At 33.4% G+C, this 18,137-nt stretch overlaps 1 protein-coding gene across 2 annotated transcripts in view; it reads left to right on the top strand.

Annotated features, from left to right (window-relative positions):
- The window catches only part of IBTK (inhibitor of Bruton tyrosine kinase), a 93,001-nt gene that overhangs the window by 38,260 nt on the left and 36,604 nt on the right, over positions 1 to 18,137 (top strand). For both annotated transcript variants that reach the window (XM_040643698.1, XM_008684873.2), the window contains exons 12-20: positions 174 to 773; positions 1,900 to 1,986; positions 2,813 to 2,895; positions 2,981 to 3,018; positions 3,463 to 3,559; positions 11,007 to 11,108; positions 13,882 to 13,999; positions 17,248 to 17,308; positions 17,869 to 17,990. In XM_040643698.1, the coding sequence (XP_040499632.1) occupies positions 174 to 773; positions 1,900 to 1,986; positions 2,813 to 2,895; positions 2,981 to 3,018; positions 3,463 to 3,559; positions 11,007 to 11,108; positions 13,882 to 13,999; positions 17,248 to 17,308; positions 17,869 to 17,990 (1,308 nt within the window). The remainder of the gene's footprint in view (positions 1 to 173; positions 774 to 1,899; positions 1,987 to 2,812; positions 2,896 to 2,980; positions 3,019 to 3,462; positions 3,560 to 11,006; positions 11,109 to 13,881; positions 14,000 to 17,247; positions 17,309 to 17,868; positions 17,991 to 18,137) is intronic.

Here is an 18,137-nt window from a genome sequence, read left to right as displayed (position 1 = left end):
TGTGATACAGTATCTAAGACTTCACAATATTCTTATATTTTAGGAAATGCCAGATTTAAAATCTTACAAGTTTAATAACTAAAAAAGAAATTGTACTTTAAAAAGAGAATTGATTAGGGATGCTTTTTTCTTCTTTTTCTTGAAAGTAAAAATGATTTTTGTTTCATTTCTAGCCTTTATGAAATTCCATCCGTATCCTCATCATCCTTTTTTGAAGAGTTTGGCAAACTCTTAAGGGAAACAGATGAAACGGACAGCATACATGACGTGACATTTCAAGTTGGCAATAGAATTTTCCCTGCACATAAATATATTTTGGCAGCGCATTCTGACTTTTTTCAGAAATTGTTTCTTTCAGATGGGACCTCTTTCGACTTTACAGATGTTTACCGGAAAGATGAAGATTCTGCAGGGTGCCATCTCTTTGTGGTAGAGAAGGTTCATCCTGACTTGTTTGAGTACCTTTTACAATTTATATACACAGATACTTGTGACTTTTTAATTCATGGCTTCACACCAAGAATAAACTTAAACAAAAAGCCAGAAGAATATCAGGGCACTATGAATTCTCGTTCAAATAAAATGAATTGCCATGAAGATAATCAGAAGTCAGCATTTGAAGTTTACAGAAGTAATCAAGCTCATACAGTTAATGAAAAGCAGAAAAGCAAACCAAAATCTTCCAATAAAGGGAAAAGTAATGGGGAAGATGATCCTGTAAGAATGTTGCAAAATGTTGCAAAGAAATTTGGTTTCAGTAATTTGAGTAGTAGGTATGGCTCCTTCTTAATATCTATTCTTGAACCTCATTATGTCCTCTTAAAAATTCTTATCTTTTTCTTTGCTACTCTTCTTCTCCCCTCCCTCCGCTCCATCCCTCACCTTCTTTTTTGGATATGTTTTTTTCTCCATTCTGTGCTAAAACTATCTCTGTAGGACTCCCTGGATTAAAACTGTGTAGGCTTTTAGTGGGTTTGAACTCTCTATGGTGTTTGTGTAACAGGGATCTGGAATGGTAGGCAGTGTGGTATACTGGAAAGAGTACTGTCTTTGGAGTTAGACCTATATATATGTATTCCTCTTAGCTCTACTATGACTAGCTGGGGCAGACTTCTTAGTTTCTTTGAAATTCAGGTTCTTTATATATATACAAAAGGGGAGGGAGAATAGTGATCGCAAATTGTTGGTGTAGTTCTGTCATATAGCACATGTAAAGTGCCTAAGACAGCTTTGTCATATAAATCAGATTCTTTGAAATTCTCTTTTTTTAAGGTATGTATATTGCTTGTGGCACTACAACCTAATGTGTGGGGCCGGAGCAAAGGAGGAGCATGTATCAGGTTTCCTATTTAAAAACACTGAAGGGCTTTGTGCTATGGCTTTCATATGTTTTTTGTCAGTAACTATATTTAATGTGCTGTTGACCCTTGAAAAACATGGGTTTGAACTGTGCAGATCCACTTGTTTTAAAACTTTCTATGATAAATTCAGTACAGTACTGTAAATGTACTTTCTCTTCTTTATGATTTTCTTAACATTTTCTTTGGCTTCCTTTATTGTAAAAACACAATATATAATGCATATAACATATAAAGTATAAACATACAAATCTACTGTTTATGTTATTGGGAAGGCTTCCAGTCAACAGTGGGGTATTAAGTTTTGGGGGAGTCAAAATTATATGCAAATTTAAGCTCTGGGGCAGGAGGTGTAATGGTGACTCTGACTCCTGCATTGTTCAAGGATCAACTGTACTTCTTTATCACAGAGTAGAGTTTGTTGAGATACTTTTCTAGGCGATATAAATTGTATAATTATGTTCATATGTAAGGTAATTTGTTGGATTTCTGTTGTTTGTTTTGGTCCATCAACTGTTAATTTTTATCTGTTCTTGAATAGGCTAGATGGAGTTAAATTTGAAAATGGAAAAATCAATGTTATTGAGAAGAAAACTGGTAATAAATCAAAGCTAAATCAGAAAAAATGGTAAGTTAGGAAATGAAGATAAACTTTTCATCTCTAGATTTTGAGACCTAAGTATGATAACAGAGCTCTTATTAACACATGAAGCAAAATACATGAGTAGATACCCTTTTATCTTTACTGGTCTTCATTTCTAGAAATGTTGGAGAGATGTTGAGGTAAATGGATAAAATATTAACTGCTCAATAAGACATTGAAACAGTTCATTTTTAAATTTTCTAATGAAAAAAAAGTTTTTTATTTTTCCTTGTCCAAATTTTGTATTTTTCAATATACAGGAAATGATATTAACCCAAAACCGAACTAATTATGCCTCTTCATCATTATGATGATGATTTCCTTTAGTATAAACTTTTTCAGTAATAAATATACTATTCTAAATATGTGATTAAAAGTTTTTGTTTTTAGGTATTTGTGTTTTGTAGGGTAAAAGTTTTGGAGAAAGAGAAACTGGAGAGATCTAGACTGTGCTTTAGCAAATAGGTTGAAAAAGAAGTGAATTAAAGACCTTTGACTGTGATGTCACTTACTATCAATATTATTAAATACCTGGTCTGTAACGCAAAAGGAAAATTAGAAGACTTTTTGAATATTTATCTGTATTCAGTTCCCTTTAAATATTATCTTTATTGTAAGGCCCTTACTATCTTTCCTCAAGTGGAAGGAGATGAAGTACTTTATTTGTATGTATACCCTCAAGTTTTTTGTTCTCTGCTATCTTCAATTAAAAGAAAATCAACTTAAGCCAAATCCTATAATAAATTTTCTGTGCGCTAAATATGTAAAAAACTCACTCTTACTTCAATTAAAAAAAATTTTTTTTTTCCAGTTCATTTCTGTGTGATGTGACCATGAAATCAATGGACGGAAAGGAATTTCCTTGTCATAAGTGTGTTCTTTGTGCTAGACTTGGTAGGTATACTTTTTGTTAGTTGTTGATTTATTTGTTTTAGTATTGTTTCACTGTTTTAATGAATTGTACTTTTTCTTTTCCCAGAATATTTTCATAGTATGCTGAGTAGCTCATGGATTGAGGTAAGATTTAAGTTGAAGCCACGTGGCTGGTAATCACACTTCTTTTTATTTTGGGGAAATTACATACGAAAGAAATTTAGAATGGGAACCTGATATTTTAACTCAGTTTTACTTTTGTTTTAAACTTTATGCTGAAGCCTGCTGGAAAATAGCAACATTTAGAATTAAAAATTGTTACAGAAAAGCTTCTTAGGTTAGAATTTCCCCTTTATTATTTGGACATATGTTTGGAATACCACCAGTGTGATTGGTTTTTGCTTCAGTTTTTCTTGACTCTCCATGTTACAAGGCATTTTAAAATTAAATGTATGTCATTTTAGATTTGTGTTTTATATATGTTACGTTCTTTTGCATTTGATGTGATTCCTATTCAGAGTTTTCTGTTCCAGTCAGAGTGCAGTTTTTTGTAGTTTAAAATTAATTATTTTACTTTATTTTTTTCAGGCTTCCACTTGTACAGCTCTGGAAATGCCAATACATTCTGACATACTGAAAGTTATTTTGGACTACCTCTATACTGACGAAGCTGTGGTGATAAAAGGTATTAATAAGAGGACATTTTAGATATTTAAGATGTAATTGAGTAATGGCAAAATCAACATGAATCTTAACTTCTACTCTTTAATTGAAATAAGCCATCAACAGAGGCTTAATTTAGAATCAGCAATAGGGATGTTTACTAATATTAAAGGAGTAGAAAAGAAAATTCTCAATACCTATGTGAAAATGAACTCTGTAAGGATTATATATAATGGTTGAGATTAGATTTAACAGTTTCATACCCAGCTACTTCTATGATTGAGATGAGGAACTGACAGTAGGGAATAGTTTTGACAAATAATTTATAAAAGTTTTTTCTTGTTTGTTTTCCCCCTTGTCGTAATATCTCTGAAGTAAAATAAACAGACTAAGAATTGAATCAAAATTTATGGAGAGATTGCATTTATATGCTTTTTCAAGTAATACACCAATGCTTTAGTTACAAAGTGTCTTCAGTCAGGCATGGTGGACTATTGTGGTTACTTGTATGTGTATACCACATTTTTTTTATCCATTCATCCATCAGTGGATGTTTAGGCTGTTCCATATCCTCACTGTTGTTAATTATGCTTCAGTGAACATGGGAGTGCAGATATGTCTTCAAGATCGTGATCTCAATTCCTTTGCTTAAATATCCAGAAGTGGGATTGCTATATCATATGGTAGTTCTTATTTAATTTTTGGAGGAACCTCCATACTGTTGTCCATAGTGGCTGTATCATTCTACACTCCTACCAACAGTGGACAGGAGTGTTCCCTTTTCTGCACATCCTTGCCAACACTTGTTATCTTTTGTTTTATTAATAGCCATTCTGACAGGTGTAAGGTGATACCTCATTGTGGTATTGATTTGCATTTTCCTGATAATTAGTGACATTGAGCACCTTTTCATGTACCTGTTGGCCATTTGTATGTCTTTTCTGGAGAAATGTCTATTGAGCTCTTTTACCCATTTTTTAGTTATTTGTTTTCTTTGCTATTGAGTTGTAGGAATTCCTTATATATTTTGGATATTAATCCCTTATCAAATGTGGTTTGCAGATATTTTCTCCCATTCTGAAGGTTGTCTTTTCATTGTGTTGATCGTTTCCCTTTGCTTTGCCCCACATGAAACTACAAAGTTTCATGTAATTCCACTTGCTTATTTTTGCTTTTGTCGCATGTCGTTTTGATGTCATATTCAAAAAATCATTGGCAAGACTAGAATCTTTTACCCTGTTTTCTTCTAGGAGTTTTACAGTTTCAGGTCTTTTGTTTACATCTTTAATCCATTTTGAGTTGATGTTAGTCTATAGCGTAGGTCCCGTTTCATATTGTTGTCATGTGGATGTTCAGTTTTCCTAGCACTCTTTATTGAAGAGTGCTATTTTGTATTCTTTATATCCTTATTGAGGATTAATTGACTGTAAAATGAGGGTTTATTTCTGGGCTCTCTGTTCTCTTCCATTGGCATATATGTCTGCTTTTTATGGCAATAAATTAATATTTGATTACTGTAGATTTGTAACATAATTTGAAGTCAGGAAGTGTGATGTTTCTAGCCTTGTTCTTTCTCAAGATTACTGTGGCTATTCAGGATTTTTGTGGTTCCATATACATTTTAGGATTATTTTTTCTATCTCTGTGTAAGATGCCATTGGAATTTTGATAGGATTTTATTGAATCTGTAGATTGTTTTGGGTAGAGTGGACATTTTAACAGTATTCTTTCAGTCCATGAACATGGGATATCTTTCCATTTATTTTCATCTTCAATTTCTTTCATCAGTGTTTTATAGTTTTCAGAATACAGATCTTTTATCTCCTTGGTTAAATTTATTCCTTAGTGTTTTATTATTTTTAATACAATTGTGAAAGAGATGTTTTCTTAATTACTTTTTTGGATAGTTCATTGTGTATAGAAAAGCAACTGATTTTTGTGTTGATTTTGTATCTTGCAACTTTACTGAATTTGTTTATTACTTCTAATAGATTTTTGATGGTGCATTTAGGGTTTTCTAACTATAAGATTTTGTCATCTGCAGTGATAGTTGTACTTCTTCCTTTTCTATTTGGATGACGCTTATTTATTTATTTATTTATTTATTGCTTCATTACTCTTGCTAAGACTTCCAGTACTATGTTGGAATAGGAATGGCATGAGTGGGCATCCTTTTCTTGTTCCTGATCTTAGACAAATAGCTTTCAGGTTTTTATTGTTGAATATGGTGTTAGTTGTGGACTTGTCATAGATGGACTTTATTATATTGAGGTACATTCCTTCGCTGCTTAATTTGTTGAAAGTTTTTTTTATCATGAATGGATATGAATTTTGTCTTATGCATTTTCTGCATGTACTGAAATGATCATATGATTTTTGTTCTTTATTCTGTTAAGATAGTATCACATTTGTTGATATGCATGTATTGAACCATCCTTGCATCCAGGCATAAATCCCACTTGATCATGGTGTATGATCTTTTTAACATGCTATTGAATTTGGTTTATTAGTATTTTATTAAGCATTTTTGCAGGTATGTTCATCAGGGATATTGTACTATGATTTTCTTTTCTGGTAGTGTCCTTGACTCCTTTTGGTATCAGAATAATCCTGGCCTCATAAAATAAGTTTGGAAGTGTTCCCTCTTCTTCAGTTTTTGTTTTTGTTTTTGGACAAGTTTGAGAAGAATTGGTGTTAATTCTTCTTTAGATGTTTGGTAGAATTCATCCATGAAGCCATCTGGTCAAGGGCTTTTCTTTTTTGGGAGATTTTTGAGTATTGATTCAGTGTCCTTACTCTGTTATTGGTCTATTCAAATTTTCTGTTTCTTCATGATTCAGTCTTAGTAGATCATGTTTCTAGGAATTAATCTATTTCTTCTAGGTTATCCAATTTGTCAGCTTACTGTTTTTGATAGTAGTCTCTTATAATTTGCATTTCTGTGATATCGCTTGTAATGTCTCCTCTCATTTAGAATTTTATTTTGGGGGGGATCTTTTTTCTTAATCTGCGTAAGGGTTTGTTAATTTTATCTTTTCAAACAACTAACTCTTAGTTTTGTTGATCTTTTTTGTTTTTCTAGTGTCTCTAGCTCATATGTGTCTGCTCAATTTTTTTTTTAACATTTTATTTGAGAGAGACAAAGAGAGCACGAGTTAGGAGTGGGGCAGAGGGAGAGGGACAAGCAGACTCCCTGCTGAGCGCAGAGACCAGTGCTGGCTTCAGTCTCAGGACCTGGAGATCATGACCTGAGCCAAAGTCAGACGCTTCACCAACTGAGCCACCCAGGTGCCCCTCTGCTCAGTCTTTACTATTTTCTTCCTTCTGCTGACTTTAGGTTTTGTTTCTTCTTTTTGTAGTTCCTTGTTGTATAAAAACCCTCAATTGTTCTTTTGAGATATTCCTTTTTTGTTAAAGCATTTATCAGTATTAACTTCCTTGTTAGAAGTTCTTCTGCTGCATCCCATTAGTTTTGGTGTATTGTATTTCCATTTTTCATTTGTCTCAAGATATTTTTTGCTTTCTCTTTGATTTCTCCTTTGACTTACTGTGTTAATTTCCACATATTTACACATTTCCCTATTTTCCTCCTGTTACTCTAGTTTCGTGCCACTGTAGTTGGAGAAGATACTTGGTATCATTTAGTCTTCTTAAATTGTTAAGATTTGTTTTGTGGCCTCATATATGATCCACCCTGAAGAATGTTTTATTTGTGTTGAGAAGAATATATATTTTGCTGTTGTGAATGGAATGTTCCATATATATGTGTTAGGTTCATTTGGTGTGTAGTTGGTCAAGTCTGATGTTTCCTGGTTGATTTTCTGTCTCTATGGTCTGTCTGTATTTGAACATGAATATCCATATTCAAGTTCTCTTATTACTGTACTGATGACTATTTCTATTTTATATATTTAGGTGCTTCAATGTTGTATGTTTATTATATGTATATGTACAACTGTTATATCCTATTGATGTATTGACCCCTTTATTATAATGACCTCTTTTTCTCTTCTGTTTCTGACTTGAAGCCTATTTTGTCTGATAGAAGTGTAGCCACTCCAGCTCTCCTTCTGTTACCATTTGCATGGAATATTTTTTTCTGTCCTTTTACTTTCAGGCTATGTGTGTTCTTAAAGGGAAAATGAGTCTCTTGTAGGCAGGATATAGTTGAATCTTGTTTCTTTATCCATAGCCACTTTGTCTTCTGATTAGAGAATTTAATCCATTTAAGGTAATTATTGATAGGTAAGGACTTAATGCCATTTTGTCAGTTTTCTGACTTTCGTAGTTCCTTCTTTCTCTCTTATTGCCTTCCTTTGTGATTGAATGATGTTTTGGTAGTGATATGCTTTGATTCCTTTCTCTAAATCTTTTGTGTATCTACTGTTGGTTTTTCCTTTGTGGTTATCATGAAGCTTACATATAACATATATAACAGTGTGCAGGTAACAGTCTATTTTGAACTAATCACAACTTAATTTCCATTGTATACAAAACCTCCACATTTTACTTCTCCCCACTCTGCCATTATTTCTTAAAATATTTATGCCTTTTATTTTCCCATGCAACTCGAATATGTATCTTGATATGCTATATGGTGTTCCATAGGTCTCTTATGCCCTGTTAATTTGTAGTCATTGTTTTTTTTTTTTTCCTGTTCTTCAGATTGGATAGTTTCAATTGACCTATAATTTCTGTCTCTTCATTGATGTTCTTGATTTCAGGAGACATTATCCACATACTTTTCTGTTTATTTTTTAGACATAATTTCCTTTAATTCTTTGGACATATTTAAAATAGCTGATTTAAACTCTAATAGTTCAGCATCTTGGCTTCCTCAGGCTTCCTTTTAGTTGCTTTTTTCCTATATATGGGCCATACTTACATGTTTTTTTGCATCTTTCATAATTTTTCATATATTTTATTTTTTTTATTTATTTTTTTTTTTATAAAGATTTTTATTTATTTATTCGACAGAGATAGAGACAGCCAGCGAGAGAGGGAACACAAGCAGGGGGAGTGGGAGAGGAAGAAGCAGGCTCATAGCGGAAGAGCCTGATGTGGGGCTCGATCCCATAACGCCGGGATCACGCCCTGAGCCGAAGGCAGACGCTTAACCGCTGTGCCACCCAGGCGCCCCTTTTCATATATTTTAAACAATATGTGGTAACTCTTGAAATCAGATTCTCCTCCTTCCCCAGGGTTTATTGTTTGTGTTTGTTCATTGACTTTTCTGAACTAATTAATTCTGTAAAATCTCTGTTCTTTGTCTTGTGTGACCACTAAAGTTCTGCTGGGTTAGCTTAGTGGTCAGCTAATAATTAGAAATTTCCTTAAATGCCTAAAACCAATAAATTCCCAGCCTTTGCCACGGAGGTCCTTGTATATGTTGGGGCATGCCTTCATTTCTCAGGTGGGCAATTTATGACCCTGCTTTAGCTCTTACTGCCTGCTTTAGCAGAGCCTCACATCCAGCCAAAGGTAAAACTTTAGGGCCTTAAGTTTTTCCTTGGCGTGTATATAATTGTCTATATGTGTGTGACCTTCTAGATTCACAGCAGTGTGTTGAACTTTTCAGAACCCCCTGTGGACATCCGTGTTAGTTAACTGGAACTGCCATAACAAAATACCATGGATTAGGGGGCTTGAGGAACAGAAATTCATTTTTTCATAGTTCTGGAGGTTAGAAGTCCCAGATTAGGCTTTGGCAAGGTTGATTTCTGGTGAGGACTTTCTTCTTGGCTTATACATGGGTGCCTTCTTGTTATGTCCTCACATGGCCTTTTCTCTATGCATGTGTGTGTATGTTTGTGTGTTTGGGGGGGGAGGGAAGGAAATAGATAACTCTTTGATATCTCTTTTCGTAGGAGGACCCTAATCCTATTGGACCAGGGCTCTACTCTTATAACTTCATTTATCCTTAATTCCTGAGAGGCCCCATCTCCAAATACAGCCGCACTGGAAATTAGGACTTCAACATGTGAATTTTCAGGGAACACAAACATCCAGTTGTAACATCTCTTTTCCTACCTTTTTTATTTTTATTTTTTTTAACTTTTTTTTAAAGATTTTATTTGATACAGCACAAGCAGGGGGAGTGGCAGGCAGAGGGAGAGAGAGAAGTAGGCTCCCCACTGAGCAGGGAGCCCAAAGTGGGGCTCAGGCTCAGGACCCCGAGATCATGACCTGAACCAAAGGCAGACGCTTAACGGACTGAGCCACCCAGGTGCTGCCTACCTTTTCTTAAAAAAAAAAACACTTCTTTGATCTGCTTGTCTTTTGCTCCATCTGTTATCATCGTCTCAGCTTCAATGTTAAACAATTGCTACTGATTGTTTTTAATAAATGCCCTAAGGGAAGAGGCTGTTTAGACCAGTAAAGCTTTGGGTCAGGTCAAAATAAAGACAAGCCCTGCGAGGGGGATTTCCAGGGAACTGCCAAGCATGTCAAATAATGACAGTTCTTTGATAGTGTTGCCTCATAACTCTTGTGCCTCCTTCAGTGGCTGTAGTTGTTTCCACTGTGATTGCAGAGTTATTGGTTTTCAAGACTATTGCGGAGGAGGGGAGAGGAGGATTTAAATAGAAAAAGCTATAGTGTTGAGTCGCTCACTGTTTTCTACCAAGATTCAGCCATTTTTCTTGAGTCAGCACTCCCCAGATTATTGCAAGCCTTTGGCTAATTTCTCAAATTCTGAAAAAGTTGATTTTGACAGTTTTCTTAGTATCTTCATTGCTTTTGTGGAGAAGAGGAATTCTGGAAGTAGTCCTTAGTTTGCCATTCAGTGACTTCACCTCCTTGTTAAAAATGGTTTTTCTACATTTTTTCTTCTTAGTCTTTTTTTCCTTCCTGTTGTGGTTTTGTTTTTGTATTTATGTTGTTATTCTGGCAGTATGTCAGGGTGATTGCTCAAGGCCATTAGTAGTACTCAGGACTGAGGTTATTTTAAATTAAGGAACTCTTGCAGTTTAAAAAGAAAATATGTACTCTTAGGCTTCTTTATTTAAAACAAAAATGATTAAGCATTATTCACCCCTCTCTCTCACTCTCTCTCTCTATGTGTATATATTTGTTCTTAACATATGTATATGTATTTAACATATACCTACATAATAATTTTGATGCTAAGATTTGAATTTCCCCTCTATGTATTAGATTGAGAAATGTTTAATATCTGGGAAATTTTAAGTAGGTCAGGCATACTAGTAGCCTTCTAGACTAAAAAGATCAATTCCGGTTGCCCATTTTATGTCCTAATGTGAACCAGGGCATTTTGGTGTGTTTCTTTCCAGTCTTATACTTAAAAGGTAGAAAATTCTCTCATTATTACTATTTATCATAATTGCCATTGCAACATTCCAAAAATAGTCATAATCCTCTTCTTTGTGTCTTAATTACTTGGAACTTTTTTCATAGGTATAATGTTTACAAAGTAATAATTTTGCTTGTTTTCTTTTTTTATTTTTTAGAATCTCAAAATGTGGATTTTGTTTGTAGTGTTCTTGTGGTGGCTGATCAGCTTCTTATAACTCGATTGAAAGGGATTTGTGAAGTAGCATTAACTGAGAAACGTGAGTATTTTTGAATTTGAATATTACTATGTTTTCAGGTTGATACAGGATTATTCACTGACTTTATGATTCCATTTGTGGTAAAATGCACCATTATTTTTTTGAATCATGAAAAATGTTAAAACATTTGAACTATTTTGTGTCATTGTAAGCACATTATTTCAGAGTGTTAATATGTGAAAATATGTATATAATTGAAATATGTTAAGTTTTTTGAAATGTTGTGAAGCATTGAATAATGAAGATGATAGGAAATTTATTTTGAAATTTCAAGAAATTTTTTCCTTTTGCCCTGGTCTTGACTATATGTCTGTGTTTAGCTACCTGTTACTTACTATTTGCTGGAATTTTTACATAATTGTCTCATTTATGTATTTTATCAAAACACATCTCTTGTCTCTTAAACTCTTATTTTTTTTTTTTTAAAGATTTTATTTATTTATTCGACAGAGATAGAGACAGCCAGCGAGAGAGGGAACACAAGCAGGGGTAGTGGGAGAGGAAGAAGCAGGCTCCTAGCGGAGGATCCTGATGTGGGGCTCGATCCCGTAACGCCGGGATCACACCCTGAGCCGAAGGCATACGCTTAACCGCTGTGCCACCCAGGCGCCCCTTAAACTCTTATTTCTTTCTCTGTTCATTATTTCACTTAATGAATGCTTCATTATATCAGTTAATCGCATTGCTGTCTTTTGAACATTCAACTTTTGAAACCCAAAGCTGTTCGTTGTGTTTTGTTTTTTACATCCAAATTCTTTCAGTTGCCAGAACAGATGTATCTTAACTATATTTATTGACCACATTTTCCCCACCTTTTTATTCTGTCACTGTGCTAGTTGAGGTCACTGATATCCATCCCTTCTGTGTAGTGTCACAAGTAATCTTTTAAGTCCTCTGTATCTCTACTTCTTTTTTTTTTTTTTTTAATCTTTCTGGTGGAAGTAATTATTGTCTTCCTCTCTTTAGGTATTTTTAATTGCTTACTCTAAGATAAAGGTTAGGTTTTCTTAGCCTGATATAAAAGATTCTGATTTTATCATTGTTCATTTTCATTGTCACATTGCCACTTTAGGAAGTATGAAGGAATTTCCTGTCAGAATTTTCTAATTTGTACTTGCTGATAGTTTGTCTTAGCTCTAGTGTCTTACTTACTTTTCTTGAGCTTTATGGAATATCTTCTCCTTGGTTATCAAAAAAGAACAACAGTTAAGCTAGAAAATGGAAATGTTTGTTGCATCCTTTATTTTAATAATATAACAGGAATAAAGTATACATATTGGAGATATTTTCAGCTATTCAGTTGAGTTTCCTGGCATTGCTTGGGTATTGTTTTTTGGCCCATGCTGCACAACTGTCCTATAAATGAATATCTTGATCATCCTAGAACCCAGCAAGAGCAGGGTTCGACAGAAGTCTGGTCTCCTAGTATTGGGCAGTCCTTGTTCCCAACTGAACAGCTCTAAAAGTTTTGTATGATCCATTTTTGTGAAGTGGGAGACTTTGGGTTCATAATTAGTTGAAACTTTAGGTTTGGATAGGAACGGGACAAAGACCATTATTTACTGCAGTTATACTTTTTGACAGAGTTACAAGGAAGAAAGAAAAACAAATGTGGAGTGAGCCAGGTATAGAAAACAGTTGTGGGGGTGCCTGGGTGGCACAGCGGTTAAAGCGTCTGCCTTCGGCTCAGGGCGTGATCCCGGCGTTATGGGATCGAGCCCCACATCAGGCTCCTCCACTGTGAGCCTGCTTCTTCCTCTCCCACTACCCCTGCTTGTATTCCCTCTCTCGCTGGCTGTCTCTATATCTGTCAAATAAATAAATAAAATCTTTAAAAAAAAAAAAAGAAAACAGTTGTGTTCCTCTGTTGGTTAGAACTCACAGTAAATAAAGAATAGAGGGGTTTGGGAAGCCAAAGTTATAGCTAGGTAGGTAGAATATTCTGAGATGGTCTCTAGCAAAATAGGACACATCAGATATAAATTTACTAGGATAGTAATAAAATCCAGAATCTTTCATACAGTATGGCAGATTGTGCACTGGCATGAATAATAATACAGTGATATCTAAATGTAATTATTTTCCAAATATATAGTGTATGTTTATGTAAATACACCCACATAAATTCTGATGGATTACTCAATGTAAATATGTTATAGACTGATGTAATCAGATTCTCTTAGTCGTTTTTAAAAATTACCCTTAACGTTACCCTTGACTTTTTTAAAATTTATTTTTTATTTTTAAACATATTTTATTTTTTAATTTTTGAAGTAATCTTTCTGCCCAACATGGGGCTCAAACCCGCCCCAAGATCAAGAGTTGCAGGCTCTACTGACTGAGCCAGTCAGGCGCCCCTAGTTTCTCTTAGTCTTAAGATCTTTTTAGTTTTATAGAAGAGAAAATAACTATTCTATGCTATATAAATGAAAAAGAAAGTTGTTTATCGATGGAAGTTAAAACTATTCTAAAAATGTTAGGTGGAAGATTGTCAATTCTTACATGTTTGCTTTTAGGTGACACTGTAACACGTCATCTGTATTTTCTTTTGGTATGCTTATTTCTCCTCATAAGCAATCATTTAAAATTACTTTGGCACACTGGGATGGAAAATAGCATTCTGAATTTGCCTTAGTATAAGTTATTTTGGCAAAAAACTACTTTCAGTTTTCCTTGTTCTTAATGTTCAAACCTGACAACTTTAAAAATAAGTATGTTGTATTTGCTATAGGGACATGGCTTTCATCTCATTTTGAGTATCTTTTCTTTGTAGTTACCCTTAAGAATGCTGCTATGGTACTGGAATTTGCAGCAATGTATAATGCTGAGCAATTGAAACTGTCTTGTTTACAGTTTATAGGACTGAATATGGCTGCTTTACTTGAAGCAAGGTAGGTTGGGTGCATATATTATATGACTGTTGCAAAAGCAATTATATATAATAGCAGATATGTTAGTAATTTAAAAAGGCATAATGATAAATTACAGCTTTGTAGAAAATAAAAATGTAAGGGGATTGAGTCATTCCATCAGTGTTTGAGTGCCTAATAAATGCCAGCCACTGCTAAAATAGAACAGTGAACAAAACAGACAATATCCTTGCCCTCAATGGAGAGCTTCCATTCCTGTTGGAAATTTGTGGGAAAATATTATTACAAGTAAATTTATACATATGCATATCTCTTTGCTTGTCTAGGCTCATTTACAACTATGTAATTGTTACCTAGGCTTTTAGAAACTATATACAGCACATAATTATTTTACATGTAAGCATGTGAAAAATTTGTTACTGGTTGATTTCTTTTTCTCTTTGGATATTTCTTAATTCATATTGCTTCTTTAGTCAGACTTAGACTGCAGCAGATGGCCTGAAAAATTTAGTTGGTTTAGTTTGTTGTAAGCTGGTATGAATATTCAAGTCTTTATGTTGAAATCAATGAGTAATGAAATGATTCTTTGAAAAATGACACATTTTATATAAAAAAATCGGCTAAATATATACACCCTATTTTATAAACTAGTATTTCATATTATTGATGTTTATGTGGATTGAAAAAATTTGATAAATGCTAATTTAGGGTCATATTATTGATGTTTATGTGGATTGAAAAAATTTGATAAATTCTAATAATTTAGGAGATTGATGTTTATGTGGATTGAAAAAATTTGATAAATGCTAATAATTTAGGAGTTGTAGGTATTTTAGAAGTAGAGGGATCTTGGAAATTTCATCCCATTGTTTTCAACCATCTTAGTGGCATTGTTTAATGAAATAAATTTACAGATTTATTTTTTAATATAAGGTCAAATTTTTATTACTATAAAGTCATTGGTGAGAAAAATGAGTGTTTTGGTGAATACGAGGAAGCTTTAGATGAGACTTCTTCATGTCACTTGGTTTGAAACTTCAGTATCATTTTTTTCTGTATTTTGTTTTAGTCATAATAATGGCAACTAATACTATGTGCCAGGGAGCATTCTAAAGGTGTTATGCAGATCTCAGTTATTTTCATGGAAACTTTCTGATAGTAGATTCTGTTTATATCATCATATTACAGATGACAAAGCCCAGGAACCCTTTTTTTTTTTTTTTTTTGTCCAAGGAATAAAAGTTTGATCCATATAATTTATTATAAAGGTAACAGATTTTGATATCTCACCTTTCAAAGTCGGGATAATCTTTAATGAAACTAATTCTAGAATGTGATTGAAATAAAAGTGTTCTGATTTTTAGAGGTGAATCACTAACATTCTTAATAATTGCTACTTAGGGTTCAATTCAGAAGAAGTACTTTTGGCAATATAATGCTTTGTTATTTTATGAAAATGCTTTTCAAATGCAAATTAATGTTATGGAATATTAGACACTGTGATTTTATTTCATTTTCATTTTTTAAAAGATTTTATTTACTTGAGAGAGAGAGAGTGCACACAAGTGGTGAGGAGGAGCAGAGGGAGAGGGAGAAGCCGACTCCCCACTGATCAGGGAGCCTGACGTGGGGCTCGATCCCAGGACCCTGAGATCATGAACTGAGCCAGAGGCAGATGCTTAACCAACTGAGTTACCCAGGTGCCCTAGATAATGTGATTTTAAAATGCCTCTGGTATTTTAGTATCAGAACCTGGCTAGGGTTTCAGAATAAATTTCTTTGCTGATGTTACATTAATAATTGTAATCAAAGCAGTTTTTTTGTTTTTTTTTTTTACTTTGCCTTGCCAAATTAAGCTCAGTTTGTCAGATAAGAATCAACCAAAAAGCAAAACAAGCACCAAATCTAAAATATGATATTGGAAAACGATGTGTCTCAGTACCATTGTTCAGTTGTTACATTGTGACAGGTGTGTCAGGTGAACTATTAAGAATGGCACATGTGCTGTGATAATGTCTACTTGTGTAATTTTACATGAGTAGGTATGTGTAACTTGCATTAAAACAAAGATTTGTACAAATTTAACCATTCCTTATCAAATATGTACAGAGATGTTAAAAACGGAGAGCTACACCAAAATTGATATAACGTCACAGGTTAATTATCAAAATATTAAAAACTGGTATGGTACAGATTTGAATAGGCAAGTTGTTTTGCATTTGTAAAAAATAGTTTAAAATATATTTTAGAATGTAAGCTTTGACTCAAGTTTTCCACTGATAAGCCTTAACAGTATCTCTTTGGAACTTGCGAGTTCCTTGAAATTTACTTTGAATACAACTGATCTAGTCCAAACGTTATTTTATGCGTCATGAACATATTAAAGTCCAGAGAGGTAAAGTGAGTTGCTCAGTGTCATGCAGATAACTGGTAGCAGAGATAGTTCTAGATAGAACAATGGCCCATCAGGATACCTTAATTCTATCAGTATAGTGTTCCTTTTGTAGCTAAAGATTGGAAAGTTGGAAAATGAATACATACACGTTGTCCCTGATTTACGATGGTTTGACTTAGGATTTTTCAACTCTACAGTGGTGTGAAAGTGATACACATTTAGTAGAAACTGTACTTTGAATTTTGAATTTTGGTCTTTTCCCCGTGCTAGTGGTAAGTAGTATGATACAGTCTGGTGATCCTGGGCAGTGACAGTGAGCCACGGTTCCCAGTGACATACAGGAACACAAGGATATAAACAGCTGACTCACTTGTTTTTTTACTTTCAATACAGTAATTAATAAATTACATAATGTATTCAACACTTTATTATAAAATAGGCTTTGTATTATTTGATTTTGCCCAACTGTAGGCTAATGTATGTGTTTTGAGCATGTTTAAGGTAGTTTAGGGTAAGCTGTGATGTTCAGTAACTGGGTATATTAAATGTATTTTTAACTTAAGAGATTTTTAATTTTTGATGGATTTATTGGGATGTCGAGGAAGAACTGTAGTTGCTATTTTGCTACAATATAAATGATAGAAAAATCTTCTTTAAGAGTTGAGTTTTATTGAAGATATTTGTCTATATATATATTGCTGTTTATTTGAAATATATAACTATACATGCAAAAAGAATTTGTAGCAACTGGCATATTAATGATTTAAAAAATAACTTACTTATTCAGCAGTGTAAAATGTCTCTACATATTTGAAAATCTTGGTAAGTTAAGTTACTTAAGTCTTTAGATAGAATTTTGTATCTTGTTTTTTAGGTCTCTTGATGTTTTAAGTGATGGTGTTTTGAAGGATCTTTCTGTGTTTTATAGAAAAATGGTAAGATTTATGTTTTTTTCAATAATGTGATCAAAAGTAAAGTACTGTTAGGTCAGACTTCTCAGTGGAATAAAGTCCTAATGAATTCTAATATACTAGGATCTTTCAAAAAGGAGACGTAAATTTTTTTACATATCCCATGGATTAGTATGATAATCAAAATGGAAAATATTTAATGATATAATTATTTTAATTCCTTTATAAGTGAAAGTTCTTGAAAAGTTTTTGAGTCTTTCATTACTTGTTAATTTACCAAAGGTCAGGTCAGTACAAAAACATGGATTCACATGATCCCTAAGAAATGGGTTAATTTGTATTTGATAATAAAGTAGAGCTTTTTTTAAAAGGTTTTTTTTTTTTTTGACAGTTTTTTGGAATAAATGAATGAAACAAATCAGTTTTTCCCATTGTTGTAAACTTAGGAAGTCATTAGGCATTCTAGACTTTTCCTTGTTAATGTGACCACATATCAATATAAACAAGTGGGATATACCTATTTTTTTAAAAAAGTCTTTACACATTTTATATTTAACAAGGGACACCTTTTTTTTTTTTAATAGATTCCAGCAATGGATAGAAGAGTCATTACACCATATCAAGATGGACCAGATATTAGCTATTTGGAAGTAGAAGATGGAGATATCTTTTTGAAAGAAGAGATAAATTTGGAACAAAATTTTTCGTAAGTTCTGTTTCTCTTTTTTCTTTTCTTTCTTTTCTTCCTTCCTCCCCTTCCATCCCTCTCCCCAATCTTTTACACTATTAACACTTTTATGCTGAAAGACAAAAATTGGAGCATCGTGACATAAGAAGTATGTATTTATGTTTA

The sequence above is a fragment of the Ursus maritimus genome, unplaced genomic scaffold (genome assembly GCF_017311325.1).
Source record: "Ursus maritimus isolate PB19 unplaced genomic scaffold, ASM1731132v1 scaffold_29, whole genome shotgun sequence".
In the NCBI taxonomy this organism is placed as follows: domain Eukaryota; kingdom Metazoa; phylum Chordata; class Mammalia; order Carnivora; family Ursidae; genus Ursus; species Ursus maritimus.
This window is presented reverse-complemented; position numbering and strand designations above follow the sequence as displayed.